The sequence below is a fragment of the Pelmatolapia mariae genome, linkage group LG12 (genome assembly GCF_036321145.2).
Source record: "Pelmatolapia mariae isolate MD_Pm_ZW linkage group LG12, Pm_UMD_F_2, whole genome shotgun sequence".
In the NCBI taxonomy this organism is placed as follows: domain Eukaryota; kingdom Metazoa; phylum Chordata; class Actinopteri; order Cichliformes; family Cichlidae; genus Pelmatolapia; species Pelmatolapia mariae.
In genome coordinates, this window is record NC_086237.1 from 17,065,799 (window position 1) to 17,087,477 (window position 21,679).

The 21,679-nt window shown below is 40.2% G+C and overlaps 2 protein-coding genes across 3 annotated transcripts in view; both read left to right on the forward strand.

Annotated features, from left to right (window-relative positions):
• The first annotated feature begins 438 nt into the window (after window positions 1–438).
• Window positions 439–2,642, forward strand: LOC134639314 (L-serine dehydratase/L-threonine deaminase-like). The gene is made up of 8 exons (XM_063490442.1): window positions 439–470; window positions 590–746; window positions 888–927; window positions 1,009–1,148; window positions 1,395–1,486; window positions 1,883–2,110; window positions 2,203–2,327; window positions 2,411–2,642. Exons 1-8 carry the CDS (start codon window positions 457–459, stop codon window positions 2,602–2,604), a joined length of 990 nt encoding a protein of 329 aa, XP_063346512.1. The 5' UTR covers window positions 439–456; the 3' UTR covers window positions 2,605–2,642.
• Window positions 2,643–5,730: 3,088 nt separating this feature from the next.
• Window positions 5,731–21,679, forward strand: part of LOC134638441 (tetratricopeptide repeat protein 28-like) — a 178,096-nt gene continuing 162,147 nt past the window's right edge. For both annotated transcript variants that reach the window (XM_063489064.1, XM_063489065.1), the window contains exons 1-2: window positions 5,731–5,829; window positions 8,348–8,644. In XM_063489064.1, coding sequence (XP_063345134.1) covers window positions 5,800–5,829; window positions 8,348–8,644 — 327 coding nt within the window. In that variant the 5' untranslated portion in view covers window positions 5,731–5,799. The remainder of the gene's footprint in view (window positions 5,830–8,347; window positions 8,645–21,679) is intronic.

The window sequence follows — 21,679 nt, forward strand, 5'->3', positions numbered from 1 at the left end:
GTCCAACTCCTTTAGATGGGAGAGAGCAAGTAAATCCATCATGGGTAGATTCAAATAAAACAAGAACAAAATGAAACTAGGCAGCTACTAACAGGGAACTGTGTTTAATAACATCTACTTTGTGGACATTTTTTTAATATTCTTTCCCAACTATATCAGTACTAAGCAGGAGGTTGTGTTTTTTCTATGATTTGGTTCTCAGATTGTTATAATAATAACATAATAATAAGCACATTTCACAAAAATTGTGCTTGCATGCAGAAAGTCATTCACTTTTGGGTTGTCTCATCCTCATCATGACTGGGAGGAGTCTGGTCTAAATGAGCAATGCCGATTGGTTGAGAAATGGGTTTGGTTTGTCAAGTCCACAGACAAGTACTATATAAATTTGACACATTTTAGTGATAAAGAGACACAAGCATAAGGATCCACAGGATCTGTAATATTCAGGGAAACATGTCTACAACCAGGTGAGCTGAAACTCTCGTATAAAGGACCGCATTGTGAACTGACATTTCGTTATTTATTAGGTTGATGTTTTGAATTTTTGATCTTTTTGAAAAACATTTGCTTGCTTTTTGGTCCAAAGTGAAATGAAGACCCAGCAGGATCTTCACGTGGCCACTCCAGTGAGGGAGAGCCTTGCCCTCACCAAACTGGCCGGGACCTCTATTTACCTCAAGCTGGATTCGTCACAACCGACAGGATCCTTTAAGATCAGGGGCCTCGGTCACCTGTGCAAAACGGTGAGTAATTCTTATCTGGTAATAATTTGATTTGCCCGGCATTTGAAAGAGGATCTTGTCGGGAGTAAAAGGAACCGGCAGGGATCAGTTTACTGGCTCATGAATTCTGTGTTGACATGTTTCTTATGGGTTTCCTTGTAGCTGGCAGAGCGAGGATATGAGCGATTTGTCTGCTGTTCAGGTGAGAATACAACAGTCTCTACTTTACCATATTGATGCATTCAGTGTGTCTAATTTTTTGTTTGTTTGTTTGTTTCAATAGGAGGAAATGCCGGCATGGCAGCAGCTTATTCTGCCCGCAAGCTCGGGGTTCCTGCAACTATCATTGTCCCAAACGTCACACCGAACATAACAGTGGAGAAAATGAGGGACGAGGGAGCCACTGTGATCATTCATGGCAAGGTTAGTTAAATGTTCCTCAGTCACTTTTTTACTTTTTCCCAGAACAAATGAATGTACGAGGGTGGTAGATTCTGAATGAAAATGTTTCATTTTATTAATCCGCAGGTTACATTTAGAACACAGGATGTGACTATTAAATGGTTTTCGTTGATTCATTGAGAGGCAAATATCCAACCTTGGATAATGCTGAAGGGAAGTGGGGGGGAAAACAATATACCAGATCATTTGTATCTTTTCTTTCCACAGAATGTAGATGAAGGCATTGCATACGGACAGGAGCTTGTGGCAAACAACGCTGGCTGGATATACATCCCTCCCTTTGATGATCCCCTCATCTGGTAAGATGGCTTCAGTCGGCATCCTCGGAGCTGTGACTGTGTTTACATTAGCCTGCTGTTACTGTGACACCTGTTTTAGCATTCATGAACAGAACAGTTGCAAGAAGTAAATGAGATGATGTGGCAAGATGTATGTTATCACAACTACTCGGGGTGGGGTGGGGGTTGTCAGATAACTAATTTATGTTTGAGATGTCACATTCAAAGTGTTAAGCTTAACCATAAATTATTGAAATTATGGGCTACTTGGTATATAATTAGCATTTGATAATCATATGCCACAACCAAGCTTTATAAACCAGGCTGCACCATGCAGAGATTTCCTATATTGCTGTGCATTAAAGCAAAATCAGTGCTGAGTTTCTAGAAACTGACAGCTTGCGTTTGTGTACAAAGGGAAGGCCACACATCTCTGGTGAAGGAGCTGGAGCACGACCTGAAGGAGAAGCCAGGAGCGATAGTGCTGTCAGTGGGAGGCGGGGGCCTGCTGAACGGGGTGGTGGAGGGACTGCGTCGCGCCAACTGGGCTGACGTCCCTGTTGTAGCCATGGAAACCATGGGTGCACACAGCCTCCATGCAGCCATGGAGGCTGGAGCGCATGTGACTTTACCTGCAATTGCAAGGTACTGCTGATTAGCTAATTAACTATAAAAATAAGGGTGTCAACGAATGTTCGGACTGGTGGTGAACAGCGGCCTTGTATTATACTCTACAGTGTTGCAACCACACTGGGCGTGGCAAAGGTCTCAGCGCAGACAATGAAACTGTCACAAGAACACCCGATTCTGTCAGAAGTAGTCACAGACCAGGAGGCTGTGAAAGCTGTTGAACGCTTTGTGGGTGAGTACAACCTGAAGAGACGAACAACAGATTTGAAATGACCGATCTGATCGCCGATCTCTCCTGATATTCTGTCTCTGCAGATGATGAGAAGATCCTGGTGGAGCCTGCCTGCGGTGCTGCTCTGGCAGCGGTGTACAGTGGCATTATCAAAAGGCTGAGGGATGAGCGCAAGCTGCCGCAGCACCTGGGCCCTGTGGTCATTGTGGTGTGTGGCGGCAACAACATCAGCTTGGAGCAACTGAACAAGTTGAAAAAGCAGCTTGGCATTATTTAACTTCACCCTGAGTTTTCCTGACCTTTCTTCCTTTTCCCCACCTGGTCACAAACCCTAAACTCTATTTTACTGTCTGTAATATATTATAAGTACTAGTATGTAGCACTTAATAAAGATGGGATATGTTTTTAATTGTGTTTCTGTTTATAAGCTCAAAAGCAATAGTTTAACCCACATTTAAGCTGCATTTGATTTGTATTTAGTATGTTTTGTTTGTAGGGCTGTTACATATGGTGTATATGTGGTGTATACTGACTGTATGTTAGGCACCAACATGAAAATTTAGTAAAGATGCACAAAACTCCATTTGACGTAAAACAGTTCACTCAGTGTGTAACTGTTCACCATAAAATATGTGAAAAAAAGCAGGTCCAATTATTTATTAGTTATTGGCCTTAAAAATAACCAAATTTCAGACTATTCTTTATTTTAAACTATAGTTCTGTTCTTTGTCTTAAAACTAACAAGTTCTTCAATTTACCGTATTGGGCAAAAGTCTTGAGCCGCCTTTGATTTCTTTGTATTTTCCTTGCAAAAAGCCACTGTATTTATTTATTTTTTGTAATTTAAAAAACTGTCTTGAGCAATAGCTCTCGAGAGTCAATCAAGAGTTTGATTGGCATAAAATATATATTTTCTTGCACCAACAAGCTGATTCCCAAAGAGCTATTAGCCCAAAATCTGGAACATCACAGCATGGTGTGCAGCATTTCCTTAAAAAATTTGAGGAAGCTTAACAAGTAAAGAAAAAAAAAAAAGAAGAACTGGGCTGAAAATCAGTGTCAACAGGTCTTGTCATTCATATGTAGGGGATAGTTTGAGGCTAAATTTCAGCCAGTGATGTTGGGGATTTTTGTCGAAACTGATGGATTTATGAACACAGAAAAGTACAGTCAGAATTTGATAAAACATGTAATACCATCTGAAAAGGATTTTGAATGACAGTGGCTTCATTTTTCAACATGACTGATGCCAAACACACTGCCAGTGTAGTAAAAACAGCATGAAGAACTATTTGAGATTACTCAAGCTTGTCTAAGAGAGTTATGTTAGAGAATAAATGTGGGCATACCAAATATTGATTACCAAGTGCGCTACAATTGTAAAAAGTCTCTTTATACCTTATATACTGTATCTCCATGTCTTTTTTTCAATGTTTCAATAAATCGCTCCATTTATTTCCTATTTTCTTAGCAAACGATAAAGAAATGGGTAGCGCAACACTTTTCACTTTACTGCAACTTTTAATTTATACTCAGAACTGAGCAACATTCAAACTCCAAGCTTTTATAGCTGTTAAGAAATCAAGAATGCAAAAATGTTTAGTTAGGACAACACAGCAATGGTAGTTTTTACAATAGCTAACACGAATGCTTCTTTTTGAGTGAAAAGGATTAAAAATTGTTTAAAGGCCTAAAGCTTCTAAGTGAAGGATTGTTACACCATCTGTTGGTGAGGAATTGCACATAATGGATTAATTACTTAATTTGTAATGATGAAATCTCCGAAAATTCCTATTTTAGTTTCAGTCTGTATGAGAATTAAAAATATATCTAAGCCACAGATCTGACTGAAAAAACATAATCTAAAAGTAGCCTTCATGATGCGATTGCGAAGTTAATTTGCTCATGTGAAGAGTGCAATGTCAAAGCTTTATATTTATTTCCTCATAGTCCACACTAATAAGTGAAAATTTACCCATGTATCACTCATGTATTTTTATATCTGACATATAATTGAGTATAACATTTGAAAATCTTTCTCATTTATGCAACGTGCTATATCCGTGTGTTTTATGTAACACATATATGATGTATGTCATTTTCTCTGGGCAGTACAGCCTACAATACGCAGCACAAAACCCATCCCACAAGCCTGTAACATAATTTATCTTTATACTCACAGCAATATCACAAACCTGGCATATGTAAAAGGTACATAAATTAAATATGGTTGAGTAAATATTTCTTAATACTTAGTTTATAAAAGTTAGTATTTACCATTACACAATATATTTTGTAACTTTTTTATGCATGTGTATATGTTCTAAATATATGATAATAATTATATATATATCTATATATATATATAGTCATATAATAATTTCAAGTGCTAGATTTAAAAATGTAACACAATATCTGAATGCTAAAAAATGCACTGCACTGATATTAAAACAAGTATTAGAAAAATATGTCACAACTTCATCTGCAAGGTTTTTGGATTCATGCATCAAATAAACAAAAATCGATATTTGATGATTGCAAACAAAAACTGTGTGCACTTCATCATCAACGCCATCTCTGGAAAACTGGGAATAATATTGTTACACAGGTAAACCCAGCTTCGCCACCTGATTGTGTCTGACCTGATATAGGGGTGTTGCTTTTAAAATTACCAGCTACAGCTGTATTATTGAGTGTTAAGAAACATTATTATTTGTGGCTATAGTTTATTGAGTTATGACTGAGTGGGTTCAGATACAGGGTTATTGGGGTTAACCTAGCTAGGCCTCGCATGCAGTAATGGTTATATTTTTGGTGGCTTTTTAATGGCATTATCTGATCAGCGCCTCACTATCTATTATTATATTATTTACATGTTAGCACAATCTCAACAGTCAAATGCCAAATAAACAGTTCAAACCGATTTCCCAATCCACGTGGCCCTACACGGAAGCCCCAACAATATGACCTGAAGGGAGTGCCTCTGGTGACTGCGCAAGGTGAATGCATATTTACCCTCCCCGGTCTACAGCAGGACTTTACCGGCCTCACCAAAAAAATGATGACACGTTTGATTTGAGTTCTACTATGTAAATGCCCCCCTAAAAATGTCCCAAGTAACACATTATTATCTGGATTTTTCTTCTCCCGACTCCTGCAGATCTCCCTGCCTCTCTGTGCGCAGCAGCGCTCAGAAAATCCGCTATGGCAACAGGGGGAAAAAAAGACAAGAAAAAAAAAGAAAAAAGGAAAAGATTTGACAACATGGCGCACTTTCCTTGAGAAAAAAAGTTTCTCTTGAACAGCCACACAGCTCCGTTTTTCAGCCTTTACTCGCACTTTGTCAACTCTTTCGCTGCAACGTGGACTTTTTTGGCGACGCTTGGAAGACTTCTCGTTGCGTAAACAGTCGACACAAAGTCAACAAAGAGTGTGATGGGATGAGAGCGATAACCCGTCGCAGGCAAACGGGATGGAGAAGCAAGCGACTCTGAAAGAAAAGGTAAATTATAAAAAAAAAAACAACTAAAACGACTCTTTCGTAGGCTGTCATGCCAGCTGTCATTTTCCAACTTGTTGGTATTTTATTGCCCCCCGGATTACTTTTTTACCCCGCGTCCTGGACAGGAAATACCAAATGACCATTCTGTGAAAACCTCGTAAAAGACCTCTATCGATTTTCCAGTCATGCATACAGCACTGTTCTGCACACTGGATGTGTGGGCTGTCCCAGTGCACACAATAACCAGCGTAAATCTGATTTGAATATCGCTCGATTACAACATTAACTTGGAGCACATTTATTTAGTTTTTGCACGAACAGAAGACTTTACAGTGGCAGATAGTTTCTGTGTATTAACGAGAGCAAGTCCACACAGTTCCTCCAGCCTGCAGTCTGGACTACATTATAGTAGGAGAGATAAGTTGCTTTCTCTATCTCTGTCTCCTTATGATTACGTTGTTAGGGTGTCCTCTGTATTGATGTAGGCTTTCATTATCTCTCGCTCTCCACCCTTCCTACCCAGTGCTGCCCACATGCAGTGGGCAGCCCCCCCTCTGTATGTTGTAGTAGATTAGACAGCAGAGAGCGGACTTTTCTGTCAAAACCTGCATTCTCTTGGGCCTTGGAAGCACTAATCCATAATAGATGCCTCTCCTGCCTCTCCTTTGGGAGCAAACCTTTGAATGTCAGGCCTGGGCGATAGTGTTGGTTGTGTTGCAGATGTCACAAACTCAGCCTGTTTGTGTGTTTCTGAAAGGTGAGCTATGGTTTATATGGCACTTACACACACAAAAAAAGAAAGACAAAGAAGAAGAAAAAATCTTTAAAAACCTCCAGAGGTTTACCGTACACGAATTTATCAAACCTCAGGTGCTGAATTTGCTCTTAGAGGTGCAATAGAAAAACAAGATGCTGTAAAGGACCCCCCCCCCACACACACACACACATATAAAACCATGATCTTTTCTCTGTTGTCATGTGATACAAAAGGTTATTTAACGGTTGTCATAGAAGCACTCTTTTTTTTCTGCTGCTTCTACTCCCTGGGCCTCTGGAAGTAATTACCAAGCCAGCCCTATCCCAGAATTCAGTCCGAGGAGGTGTGGTGAGAAAGAGGTATAATGGAAGCAAGCCCAAAAAACAGGCAGCCCGAGATGAATTTCATGATTCAGTAATACTCAGCCAGCCGTCCCTGTTAAACGGACACGACGCTCTCCTACTTACTGTAATCAATCAGATGCTTACCGGTTTGATGCAGTTAGTAAGATCGGAGTCAGTACAGTTGGTCTTCCTGCTGTTTTAGTGCAAGAGTGGAAAATAAAGAGGGACAGGGAGAAAGACTTGCACTAACACATATATTATATTTGCTGTGGTAGGAAATTTTGCAGTGCAGTGAAGACGTCTTTATTAGGCTGAACGTCACAGTGATGTTGTTCTTTAAACCGCTATGTGTAATGCTGTAATAAAAAAGTGTGAAAGAAGAACAGCTGTGGACTCCGGGAAGTTGAAGATAAAAGGTTACTTGGTAAAGAGTGACATCATGACAAACTGTGCTTTCATTTAAAGTTAACATATGTGCAGAAATAATTAAAGTTTGCAGCTAAAGACAGAAAATGTTGTCTGCAATGGTTTTGCACAGCTCTGATTGTTTTGTACAACCTTTATTTAAACTGTAAAAACAACAGATGCCTTATAAAGTGTTTTATTTTGGAATGGGATTTGCAGTGGCCCTCATGCTGTGTCAACTTTTGACTTGAGTCATATTGCAGCAACACATCTGCAGGAGTTGCAGCTGCACTATTTACATACTACCAGGATCATAACCTCCCAACACATGACACAGCAGGAAAAATCACAGGCAGCAGTTTCTCCAGAAGCCGTATCGCTAAGCTAGCATGCACAAAAATGAGGCTCCGAGCCTCACTTGCAATTCAGCTGGCAGTAATGTTCTAAATTGCACCTGTGTCCTGATGTGACACGTCAAAATATCTGCTGTGAAAAGGGCTTATTGAGCTCAAATACCACAGCACATGCATTTTATTTTGGCACACAGGAGTTTGGCATAGACTCTGGGTCATGCACTCTTTCAAAAACACCCTGCTTCATATTCATTTCATTCATTAACGGTCCCTTGTGCTTCAGGTGCATGTTCTCAGTGCTGCAGTGGTAGCAGTGGGCAGCAGACATTTTTGGCATGTTGCAGGAGCAAAAGCACAGGTGTAATTGATCACAATAAAAATGACTGTGTTCCATTTAAATGAGCCACTTCCAAGGTCCTTTTAGTGTGCATGTTGGCTCACTGTCGTGGCCTTGCAGGACACTTAATGGAACTGAGCCATCATTAATGAAATTTGCTTCACTTGTGTTTTTCCGACTATGACAGCTTAAAATATCGGCCTTGGAAAAACGCTCACCGAGGTCTCTGCTTAATGGAATTCCTCTTGGTTAAGTGTTGTGATTTTTTTTTTTCAGTCAGACTGATCAAAGCTCTCCGGCTGCTCCCTGTCCTTTTCTCCAGTTTTCAATCTTCGGTTCTCGGACAGCGGGCAGACCTATCCGGTGCGTTGGAGACGACGGAGCCAGGTACGGCCTGAGCAAAGCTGAGTTCATGGAGAAAGTGCAGCAGAGCAATGAGGCGTGTCAGCGAGGTGACTTTCAGGCAGCCGTTCATTTGTACAGTGATGCACTGCAGGTCGACTCACAGAACTGCATCCTGTACAGTAACCGTTCAGCGGCTTTTCTCAAATTGGGCCAACACCAAGCAGCTCTGGAAGATGCTGAGAAAGCTTGTGAGCTTAATCCCAAGTGGCCAAAGGTAAGTGCACCTCAACAGCCTAAAAAGCTGTGGATTCTCAGAACGAGGGGCTTTTTTATTTTATTTATTGCAAAATAAAACAACATAAGAAGTGAACTAAACAGCTGTTCATGCTACATCTCCCATTTTATGTTTTTTAATAGAAATCATTGACTAGCGCACAAATAGAGTGTCATTTCCACGAATGTCAAAGGTTAAATCTAAACTGGGTTATCTAAGCTGCACAGATTGAAATGTGTCACGTGCCAAATGTGCTTATTAAAAAACATCTTTTTATAAAAACTGCTGGCAGCAGAGGCAGCTTTTTCAGTGCAGCTGGTAATGAAGTAGCCACATAGTTATATTTTCATTGCATCGCTGTTTTTACTCACATAAATGAGATCATTTATCTTTAGTTTAAAGTGTATCAAATCCCCATCACGTTTCCACTCCTTCAGTTTCAACCTTGTGGCTTCTGATCAATACAAACTTTTCTGGGGTCTTGTCTTTGATCTTGTCCAAGCCACGTGGACTAACCTGCGATAGATTTCACATTACTCAGCCACAGAGATCACTAGCAGACCAATTCCTCTCAGTGATAGAAATGCATTGATTTCGTGATTTAGCACGCAGAGATACTTTTGTCTCTCCAGCGAGAGATTGATGATAATGTGGTAGAGTGGTATTGATGATAATTTGTCGCTACCAATGATGCATCAGCGGCCACCTCTTCTTTGATCTGAGGTCGTGCGTCTTCGTTTGCTCAGGTAGGTTTCCTCCTCTGTGAAAGTGTGTCATTGCAGTGAGAGCTGACACTGTCACTTCTTATTATGTCGGTTACGTGTGCGTCCTGTCCCATTGTCTGTGGAGTGCAGCCTTAAACACACCTATTGTTTACTGTAGCTTTTTATACTTCTGTTGTTGTGATCGTGTGCTCCAGCTAGTCCGATATATTTCACTTGATATTATAAATTTCTGTAACAGTAGTCTTGACTTTATGGTGTCACTTTTCTCTCTTGCATCTTGTACAGTGGGAGAAATTTCACAAAACCTCTGAGGCCTTTGAGACCAAACTATAATTGAAAATCACTGCCAAAATCGTTCGCCTCCTTTTTACACGCTATCCAAGTACAATGAACTCTTTGTGGTCTGACTTGGGGGATGGTTCGCTTAATCTGTGTAGCTCTGCTCAGCCTGGATTTACTGCCATTTGACAGTTTTCACTCTCATGCCCAGGCTTTTGTTCATCGTGATGTTGATGTATAATTTGACCCTTGTGTCTTAGTTTGTAACAGGAAACAAAGGGATTTATGTATGTATTAAAAATTACACAATATTGCTTTGCAAAAATTAAATCTCTCGACTCACCACTAGGGGGCAGTCTTGTCAAACCGGAATAGATTTTCAAGGTTTTTTTTTATTTATTGTGCAGAACAAAACAGCAGCCAGTTTAATTTCCTTGATGCTTTTTTTCTGTCTTCTGAATGAGTGTGTTTAATAAAAGATTAAGGTAGAGCATTTGTGAAAGCAAACTTCCCTGCATGACAAATGTATAGGTTGATGTTTTGATACATTAAAAAAGAATTTAGCCTCTTTTACTCACATTTTTTTTTAAATCCATTCTGCTGATTATGAATGAATAGTTGTACAAATTACAACTCATGATTCAAAGAAAAGATTCGTAATATCTGCCTTGACACTCATGGTGTTGGCCTCTGGGAAAGAAGGGTTTGGTGGAGTGCAGTTCATCTGCTGTGGCTCGATGTTTGATGAAAGAACAGGGATTAAATCACAGGAGTGTGCTGGCATTCAGATCCTGTGTGAGTACATAATATCATCAATCATACCTCCCTATGACTGCACTTCTGCACTGGCCCATCAAACAGTGACAGGCGTGGTTTTGCTGCCCCGAGCACCGCGCTGCAGCCCACCCTCCTGAAGCCCACAGCCAGCCTGTGAAGGAGCTCCCTGTCTAATCTGTCAGCTTTCCTTGCTGTAACTGCCAGAAAACACATTCTGAAAGAAGAAAGAAAATGTGGGGTTTAATGACCCAAGACAGCTTTAGGCCCTTTGTACCTCTCCCTCTTACTGAATATAAAAAGCTTAAATGAGAACAAAATAGGGTGCCATTTCGTAGACACGGGGCTCACGCGTTGTGTCTGCGCACACTTTTAATCTGCAGCCAGTGATGGAGGGAAACTGCGGCGTACAATGGCGCCTTTTGCTGTGCATTATTAATATGGAAGAACAAAGGGAATGATACTCTAAACTTTTTGATCGACACGCTGGGTGTGTGGCATCACCGTAAGATGGCAAACCTTTCGGCATCTGCTCGCAGTGAGCGTTTTGTGATCCTTTTCTGCGCCTCAAGTGTCTTTTAGCGACTGAGAGGACAATGCTCTTTTCTAGATGGAAATCCGTTGCTGCTCTTCTCCTCCATCTGCTCTCCCCCTCTCAGCACTGCTGTTCCAGTGACATGTTAAACAAACAGGCCTTTCTGTCATCACTCCTATTCTCCTACTTGAGCGCTGACAGGAGAGTTCCTGGGGACCCAGAAGACAACTGGCACCGCAGTGTCAGGGGAAACATCTCTATCATTTGCATATCTTCTGATTACAGGTTATTATGGCACTTGTCATGGGTATTCCGTCTCTTCAAATCTTTATTGCCAAAGTTGCAGATTACACCCACTCATAATGATGGTGAAAAACCATCAAGCCTCATTTTTCGCACAAGGCTGCCACACTTCTTTTTTTTTTTTTTAACACATTTATTTCGATCCATTTTTCTTCTTCAGCAGCTTAAAATGTCCATTTATGTCCCAATAGAGAGGCCTTGGGTTTAACTGAGACAATGAGTGTTTGCAATGGAAAAGGTCATGGTGTGTGGTGTGCTGAAAGGGGACTTTAATTACAGCGCCACCATATCCAGTAAATGCGTAAGGAGTGGATGCTGACACCCTGATGGAGCATAAAGCTTCTGTTTCCTGCGGCGTTGGGTGATGACACGGGAGTTTGCTGTCACAGGAAGAAAGGCATTGTGTGTGTGCGTATGATTTGAAGACCTCATCTTTTGCCACTCTCAGCGGTGCTCTACTTTTCATGTGGATGAAAACCACTGGGGTGTAATGCTTCCCTGTTGGTATGACAGTCCGTTAAAGCAGCTCTCATCTAATCTCGGTGTGTGTACAGAATAAAGAAACTAGCTTTTGATATCACGGGGAGAGTTGTCACAGCTCTCGTGCTTTTCTTTGTGCTTTCATTCACACCACCTGTAATGTGTATTTAATTGCATCTTGGTTACCGATTCTGTTATTTTCATGCTGATTAATGGACTAAAGCTTCTGTGAGCTGGCAAAAGTCATTTGAAATGATGTGTGAGTCTATGTTTGAAGAGCAGAGAAGGTTTTTGTCATAGTGCAGGAAGATTACAATATGGTATGTGTGGATTCATTAAAGAAACTCAGTTTGTCTACATTTGAATGCCATTCTGCTCAGTAGCCTTTTTGGGGTCTCACTGGCTGGATGACTCAATCAGTCAGTTTGCATGTTATCCACATTGAATTATGTCAACAAGGAGTTTTTGGATGGCCTTCTGGTTTCAGTGGAAATGACTGGTTTGTCAGCACTATCATAATGTTGGTGATTGTGGCTTTGAGTGACATTTCTCTGCTGTCGAATGGCTCTGCATGAGATTTGGCACTGCCCTCTGTAGGATGGAAAATAATATTTTCGGTGACTTTTTCCTTAGCTGTAAATGCTAATTTGGTTAAAGCATTTAGGTTCATGGATACATGCCTTAAAAAAGTTAATGACACACCATCAGCTCAGGATCAGTTGCCGATTTATTGGCCAAGCATCGGAACCCGCCTTGTTTTGACTGACAAGATGAGATTTGCTGATGCCAGTGGCCGATGTTTATCTGCTGTGCCACATCAATTTTGGACTTGTTAAATGTTCAAAGACTGTGTGATGAAGAGCTGAAAGTCATTAAAGCTGTTCAATTATTTTCTATGATGGAGCTTCTCTGGTGCAAACAGGGAAATAAACAACAAGAACATCATAAACAAAACTGGCATCTTTGGCTGCGTGCCAGATCGTAATTTTAAAATCTGTATGGATCCTTAGTTACTTATTAAAACATGGACAAACAAGCATGGAAATGCACTATATAAGAGATAAACAGGCTTGGTGCAATTATAAAGACCTTGAAAGTCTGTATTTGCTATGACCACCTTTATTCTTCTACACAGCCTGAACTCTCTTAGGCAAACTTTTGTGTTATTTGTCCTGTAGTCATCTCCAGGCTTCTTGAAGGACACTGAATGTAAGTTTTTGGCTCTTTCAGAACCATCTTTGTGCAAAATAGTATTTATTCCTGTCAAACTGTGTTATCTTTGGCTTTTTTCAAAGATTGAACAAATAAAAATATGAACAAATGATGTTTTTTTGGAACAGGCTGCTAGTAACAAAATGCCCAAAGATTCAAATTAAAATTGATTCTTTGCTAAGTTGCTGTTGTTGTTATGTGTAAACACAACACTTTTCACCCCCTGAGTTAGATGCATTTTTAATGCTTAAATGATTTGTAAGTTGTGATTTAACAAACAACGACAAAAACACGCCTCTGATAAGGGTCGGCTACAGGGACTGAACCGAAAGTGAGTCAATATGTAAAGAAGCCAACGTCCTGAGAAAAGATGAAAGATCTTTAGAAAGCCTGGAGAATAAAATCATAGAAAAGTCGGGCTCCTTGGAATCAAAATATAAAGAAATGAGGGTTCACTCAAGACCTTTGATCAATACTTTAAAATATCAAAAACCTAAAAACGCAATTAGGATATGTCGTTATTTTAAGATAATTAATATAAGTATATTGCACAGGTGTGTTTGCTCATATACTGTACTGTATCACCCCACAAACTGCCTGCAAAATGTAAGTAGAAGAATGAAATGTAAATTGGAAAAAATAAAAAATAAATGCTAAATTCTGATCTTAACTCGGATGCCACGCTGTGTGTGAATTAATATTAATGATATCCTTTGATGCATATTTATGGTTAGCGTGAGCTGGTTTGATTTAAAGAAACTGAGTGTGGAGAACATCAACCTGCATACCTTCCCAAAGTTATGAATAAATAATTATACGATATGAATGCCTCTAGTTAGTCCTGAGAATACCAATAGACAGCAGAGACTCATTATACTGTGCACCATGTTGTCAGATTATTGAGTTACAGAGAAACATGGGGCAGATGATCTCATCTAAAGCAGCATATCTGTTAGAAGATCCCGCTGCAGTGACGAGGCACACTTCATGATTGTAACTGTTTGATTTAATTAGTGCGAATTTTCAGAGGTTGCAGAAAGAGCTCCGACATTTATAATTGAATATGGGGTAAGAATGGAGGAGGAATTTCATATCTACTGAAAAGCCAGGAAAAATTTTCAAAAATGTTAGAAAAAGTTCGAATGAGCGTGCTAGAGGTTTTACGACTTTATGCCACTGTTGTGGTTTTTTTGGAAGAGGCGTTGGTAATATTCAATTGTTGTCACAGTATGCGCAAATTCCCCGCTGTCTCTCATCATGAGGAGGTGCAATCAGGTTACAAAAAAGGGAAAAAGAGAAATCTTCCAGCCAGCTTCCTCTCCCACTCTTGTTTTCCACTTCGCCATGGAGAGAGTAGAGCTATGAACCACTAATAAGAGGGTTCCGTTTCGCTTCTACCCAGCCGAGGGTTGACCTAATGAACAAATCAAATGAATGGCATATAATTATAGGCCAGGGAGGCCGGGACGGACAGAGGGTTGGCGCTAGTGGGCACAAACCTGAAATTATTTGTCTGGAAAATCTGTGAAATAAGCGGGAGCAGTTAAATTCTGACTTTTTCCTTTAGAAGGCCGCTGCGGCTAAGCAGTACAGCACATATGCACCGTGATGGAGGGAAAGTGACCACACACACACATGTCGGCTGTTTTGATTTCAGCAGCACGTCCTTGGCAGCTGTGTCATTCTTTACGCAGATGAGCTGGAACTTGTACTTACTTACGCGGCAGTGTTGCTCCCTCTTACATGGTATCCACAACACTGTTGCTTCATTGCTACTCATTTTACAAAAAGATGCTTCTTTCTCGAATCAGCCCATCTTCTTTCCCATGAGCTACTATTTAGTAAGTATGCAACAAAATTTGCTTGAGCTACGACATTGTTATGAATCTGATGGATGCTACTTGCATCCCAAATCTCATTCTCCTCTTTCAGGCTGACAACTCGCTCAAAATTGAACGCATAAACATCGAGCACATCCTGTTAGAACCAGCTCACATCCTCCGTCTGCAGCTTTGTCACGACACATAAATTAGATCTGTAATATGACTGATAGAAGATATATCCAGGCTTGCTCATATGCTTATTTGATAGTTGATGTTCTGTTTAGTAGCTTTTTCCTTCCCCCCCCTTTTTTAAAAATTTACAGTTTGTCAAAGTCTTTCCAAATCCTGCTTAGCTGGGTTGCCGTGATGGTGGCCAAGTGGTTTTCCTCTCTGCCACCCAGGCTCCACACCAAATTGTAGTGTTTAGTAAAATTTAATCTGCTTTAAAGAAACACCAGCTGTTTAAAAAAAAAAAAAAAAAGGAAGAAAATTAGCATATCTCGTGTGTGTGTGTGTGTGTGTGTGTGTGTGTGTGTGTGTGTGTGTGTGTGTGTGTGTGTGTGTGTGTGTTCTTTTTACTAACCACAGGATCTGTACACTATATATCATTGTCGCTGGAACTTGCAAAGTTCACAAAGGCAGGCTTTCAGTTTTCAGTGGAGCTTTTCAGGGTGATGTAATTTAGTTTGATATGTGGGTGATGATGACCTCCCTCTCACCCCACAGCTGTCTGTCTCCACACTGTCCAGGGGGCAGAGATGAGTCAGAGCTGGTAGCTGATGTCACTCTGATGATAATCTGCCGGGCCCTATCGACACACCATCAGCACCTACTAACTGCTATACAGAAATGTCATTTTCACAAATTTAGAGTGTACTCTCTGTGGGTTTTATTCTTTTGGATTTGCTCAGAGCTTTTAATTCAACTCAGTTTTATTTATATAACAGAAATTCACAACAATAGTTGCCTCAGTATGGTTTATATTGTAAAGTAAAGGCCCTACAATGTCAGGAAAAACACCCCAATAAATGCATGACCTCCTTTTTCGTTTTCAGCATCTCTCTGATACATGATGTTCCTAATTTTAGAGCTATTGGGTAAATGAATGAAAGGAGTCCTACATATCATGTGCATCCTGAAGGACATATCCTAATCAAGAATGAGTCAAAGATTCCTCACAGTTTTACTGGAGGCCAAGGTAGTGCCATTTAAATACATTTCTAGGACTGTAACCTCAGTTTTGACTGGATTTAGAGGTAAATTATAGGTAATCCAGGTCTTTACAACATATGCCTACAGTTTTAATTAGCTCATCTTGCTTAATAAATAAATAAAGCTGGGTGTCATCTGCATAGTAATGGAAATGTATGCAGTGTTTTCTAATAATAATTCCTAAGGGAAGCTTGTATAATGTATAATGTCCCAGCACAGAACCCTGTGGAACGCCATAACTAACTTTAGTGTGTGAAGAAGACTCCCAGTTTACATGAACAATATGAACAACAGCATCCTCTAACCTCTGTAATAAAATACTGCGGTCAGCAGTATTGGATGCTGCACTGAGGTCTAGCAACACAAGAAGAAGGATGAGTCCACCGTTTGAGGCCTTAAGCAGATCATTTGTAACCTTTCCTTACACTGTTTTTGTACTGCGATGAGCTCTGAAATCTTCAAATAAACGATGCCTCTTCAGATGATCAGTTAGCTGATTTACTGCTACTCTTTCAAGAATTCTTGAGATAAAAAGGAAGGTTAGAAATTATTCGATGATTAGTTAATACAGCTGGATCAAGTAAGACCTTTTAAAGTAATGGTTTAATTACCGCCACCTTTGATACACAGCCCATTAATAAAGATAGATTTTTAAAAAATGAAGCATTAATTAATAGTAAAACTTCTTTGAGCAGTCTTGTAGGAGTCAGATCAGTAGGTAAATATCAGCAGTTATTGGAGTTGCTGTATTTAATGGCACGGCTGTGAATAATTCTTTGTCTGTTGATTCAAATTTTATTTGTGCAGAACTTCATAAAGTCTTTGCTAGTTAAAGTTTAAAGAATGCTTGGCTTAATAGAGCATCAACTCTTTGTCAGCCTGGCTACAGAGCTGAAGAGACCGCTTCCTGTTTTCCTCGATCAGTGACAAATAGTAAGATGTCCTAGCTTTATATAGGACTTCATTTTTATAGAGTAACAAACAATCTTTCCAGGCCAAAGGAAGAACTTCTAAATGAGTGCAATGCCATTTCCTCTTCAGCCTACGTGTTATCTTCTTTAAGATGCTCATTTATACTATTGAATCAAGCATGGCTGATTTGTCTTATTTCTTTAGAAGGCCACAGAGTCGTACGCAGTGAGGATGTAACACTATGAAGAAAATAATCGACCTCTGTGGGAGTAGAATTCATGTAGCTGGTCTTCTCTTTGCTGGCCACAGTGTGTGTTTTAGTTTAACAAAAATCTTTCTTTGTTGTTAACCATTTTGCAGATAAGCTATTTGAAAATTAAAAGCAGCGGTTTCTTTGTCCCAAAGGAAATACAGCGTGTCAAAGCCTAGGTAAGCTCCTCAAATAAGAAACTTTCAATCATGTTAAAGATTTTCTGCGCCCTCAGAATGCTTTTTCACCTCCGAATACACAAATTGATTACCAGCTTAATAGCTTTTCGGCTGCTATTACATGGGAAGAAATGTCAAAAGAACCAGAGAAAACCAGCTCGTTGCCATGCTCGTGGCATACCAGTCTGCGGCTGATAGTGGATCAGCTTTACAACACTGAGGAAATGAGAAAAACAATTGCACCCTGCTCCTGGCGCATAACCCCTAGGGTTGCACGGATGCTCTTTTTTTTTCTCACAGGGATTCGTCTCATAAGCAGCTGCATACTGTAGTACGCTGGCCCCTCCTACTTGGAAGCTAAGCAATGCTCAGGCCTCAAGACCTGGATGTCTCCAGAATTAGCTCAGCCTGTCTCTGCTGCAGGGAGGAAGCACTCCCATTGGGGAAATGGGGTAGAGCAGAGAGCAACCTGCAAGCAGCCCATTAGTATACACCGCATAAGCATGGCAAGATGAATAGCAGAGCTGAGAGGCTTCCTGGTCCTCTTGCCTTCACTTCTGAACTTTAGGTGACTGAAACACTCGTTTTTTTTCTCTTGTGTCAGATCCAGCAGAAAAAAGAAAAGAAAAAACAGTCTTTCTGCTCATGCATAACCTCACTAAAGCATTGTCTTATACTACACTGCCTGGGTTTGGGTTGTACTTACATCCTAGTGGAAACTATTCCTCTTCTAGCCTGTGGTCTGTTTCATGGAGCACCTTTTCGTGATGTAACGTCCTTCCATGAGTCATACGCCCTGCTTCCTCCCAGTGAAATAAATGGGCAGGGATAAAGGTGCCACTAATGTTGTTCTCAGGTGGCAGACTGGCCTTTTTGGAAAGACGTACTGCAGTGGTGTGAGAAAGTCAGCACCAAAATAGTGCTTACATGAAAGTAATGAATCATGTGTACATTTAGGTGTGTGTCAGACTTGTCCTGAAAGACTTCTCTGTTCAGTTTATTGCAGAAACTTTGCCATTATCCACTTAGCTTGCTGTTTCTTATTCTAATAAGAAATGGAAAACTTTAGGACCACTTTAATGTAATATAATGTTTCTTTTTTTATATACCTGTAATTACAAAAACCATAGGGAACTGCATTATTGTTTACACTTGCTGAAATAAGGCAGCCAAATGCATTCTGAATATTATTTGAGAAATGCTCCACTCAAATTGTATCTCCCACTCACCCCTGCAGGCTTAAAAGATGTCTGTAAATAGTTCCCAGTTTTCTCACTGATGGATAACAGCGACTGGCGAACAGCAGCCGGGGAGGTGATGCTTTTACGAGATGAGCGTCTCTCCTCGGCGTTTCTATCGGTCACAACTGCAAAAGGCATCTTTATATTAAGTGGGAGAGTTAAAAATAAAAAAAGGCATCCCTCCTCGTTATTGCAAATAGGAACAGGCAGCATTACTTTGCATAATACCACGCTGTAAAATGCCAGCTAATACAAAAACAATATGTCTCTTCACATCTGTCACCGTTTCATTAAGAAGCAATCACTTAATGTATCGCTAAAAAACAAAGTCCTATTTGTTTGCGTTGCTCATCTGGAACCGCGGCAAGAAATCTAATCAGCCTTCAGTTTAAGTATGACCTAATGTTGCCCATTAAGAGTTGCGTGGTCACAATTTTCCTGCAATTACTGACTTAACTGGCATATTGTTTATGATTAATGACAGATAATTTCTAATAAATAATGAAAGTTTGGAACAAAGAGTTCAGCAGGCACAAGATTATGTTAACCTGCTTCCGTGGTGATCGCAGATTTTGCCACGAGACGGTAGGTGCGACTGTTTAATATTCAAATCCAGCCCAATGAAAGATGAAGCTTCTTTTTCTGTCCAAATATCTTGGCGTGTAATGGCCTTCAGCCTAATTCATTCATCTAAAGTGCTCCTTCTAGATCTCAGGGCTCGCTTTTAGGCAGCTAAATGACTCATTTGTGCCAGGTTATTGCAATTAGCCGTTTGAGTGTGTGCACTGTTGTGTCTTACCTAGATACCCTCTAATTCATTCTACTCATAATGAGTTTGACAGGGAAACAACAACAGCAGCGGTGGAAAAATGGAAATGTCTGGGGAGAAGTATTAGCTAAAAAGAGGAAACATGGAGTGCAGTTGGTGTATTTCTGTGTACAAATCTGACAAGTGACTCCTGTGTAAAAGCCATAATTTTAGTATTCAACCAGAGGCTTTGTTTAAAAAAAAAAAAGACACGTGTTCTCAAGTGTTGCTGTTTCGGTGTCTGGAAAAATATCAATCTTTGTTCAGAAGTGAAACGTCTTTGGCGCTGATGCTGATGCTGGACTGTGTTTATTTCAATCTGACGGCATCTGCTTGTGCCGACTTCATATCCTAGTGTAATCTTACCAGGTCAGACCTATAACATTTACGTAGTATTTTCAAAATGGCACAAGTCAGCCATCACATTAATGGATAAGCATGCTTAAAAATGGGCTGCACATGTCTCGTCTGCAGCTTGAGTTGGTCAGCCTGCTGTACTTTAACGCGTATTGTTCTGGTTAATGAATGGTAATAAAAAGTGTTTCCAACTCATTTTTAGTGTTTGTCTTAGGTCTCTGATAAATCTCACAGACGTCTCAAAGCTGCTCCTTTTATCAGTCATATGTTCGAGATTTTTTCTGTATACGAGACAAAATGTTAATTTGATATTTTAGAAACAATCCTGATCTTTGATCTCAGAAGGGACAAGAGACACAGTACGGGAGTCTTTAAGGGAATTGTTGTTTATTATTCCCTTATTAGCTTGTTTATTACTTATAGGTTTTTCCAGATCCTTTTCCTCTTAGTTTGAGGTGCGTTATATCTGCAGGATAACACATGCATTAACACATGCCACTTTGATAAATGATCCCTGACATGGAGACAGCATTGATCAGGATCTAAGAGCAAACGATACTGTGTTATTCACTTCAGACCGGGGAGCTGTCATACGCGCTCACAGCTTATAATGTCCCGTGTTTCAAGGATGTCACACACTGTGGGGGATAAACTTGTAGCAGTCACGGCTTTTCTCTTTTCTCTGATCATGGTGGTTGATATCCGAGCATTGTGGTGGTTGGATCGCCAACATTTCACCTGAGTGTACTTTAGACCACTCATACTGTATATGAACCAGTGACAATTCTGGAAGAGTGAAGGGCATGGATGGAGATATTTGATCCTGTGGAATGATACAGGATGGACTCATTACGCCTCCTGCACTGAACTGTGAACTTGTACAGATATGCATTACAAACCAATCAATATATTTTATGGCGATAGTCGAACAGGGCATTACTGTTCCAGAGGGAACACTCGGACCAAACAACTGATGTTTCTAAGTCCACACTGAATCCTGTCTGCAGCTTACAGCATCCACTGAATACCAACAGTGCGATGCATTGTGTACTTGGTTGCAATAACCCAACCTGATGTTATGATTTTGACAATACTTGTGGCCAGAACCACATGATGTCTGCTGCATTCATCTGCCAGGAGTCTTTTTCCCATGAAGAAAATGTTTTGCAGGGTCTCATATTCTTCTCTTTTCATTGTACATCTTTGAGATTGCTGCTTTCAGCAGAGCGGCAAGCTCTACAATCTTTGCAGTCCTCAAACCCTGCCCTCCTCAAATCCACAATCATGCCTTTTGCATATTCTGTAAGATCATGTTTGAAGCCCTTTTTTGTTAACCCATTCAAATGCAAAAACAAGCGCTGAATTGGAGTTGCTGTTGTATGCACCTGTTTACGTAGTGATACATATGCAAATAGGAAGTACCACTTACGCTGCAGAAACAAGCTTTTGCTGATCACTTGAGCGTAGAGATATGTATTTGCATGAAACCAAGTCTGTCACAGAGGCAAAGCAAAAGGAATGAGGCTTGTCTAGATTAGACAATACACACACAGTGAGTTAGAGTTGATTTGTTAATTAATGTATCTGTTAACTCCAAGTCAAAATTGATTTCTGATTTGTTTATTTATCGATCTGTTTATCAGTCAGTCATGTTACAACACTTCTCTTGTTGCAGGAACTGAAATAAATGATGCCTTTGTCATTTTCTGCTAGTTAAACAAGCAAGTTCAACAAATCCAGATGCTAGCTTTGGAGAACATTTGTTTTATGTGTAGCCGGCGTCAAGAAAGATGCAGAAACAGCTAAAGCAAGCTCTCATTTGAGCTTTTTATTGGAGTTTATTGGATGGTTAGACTACTGAGTCACAACACTTCCTTAACCATAATGAATGCATCCAAGCCTCATCACTAATGACTGGTTAGTCGCCATGCGCAACCAAATATAG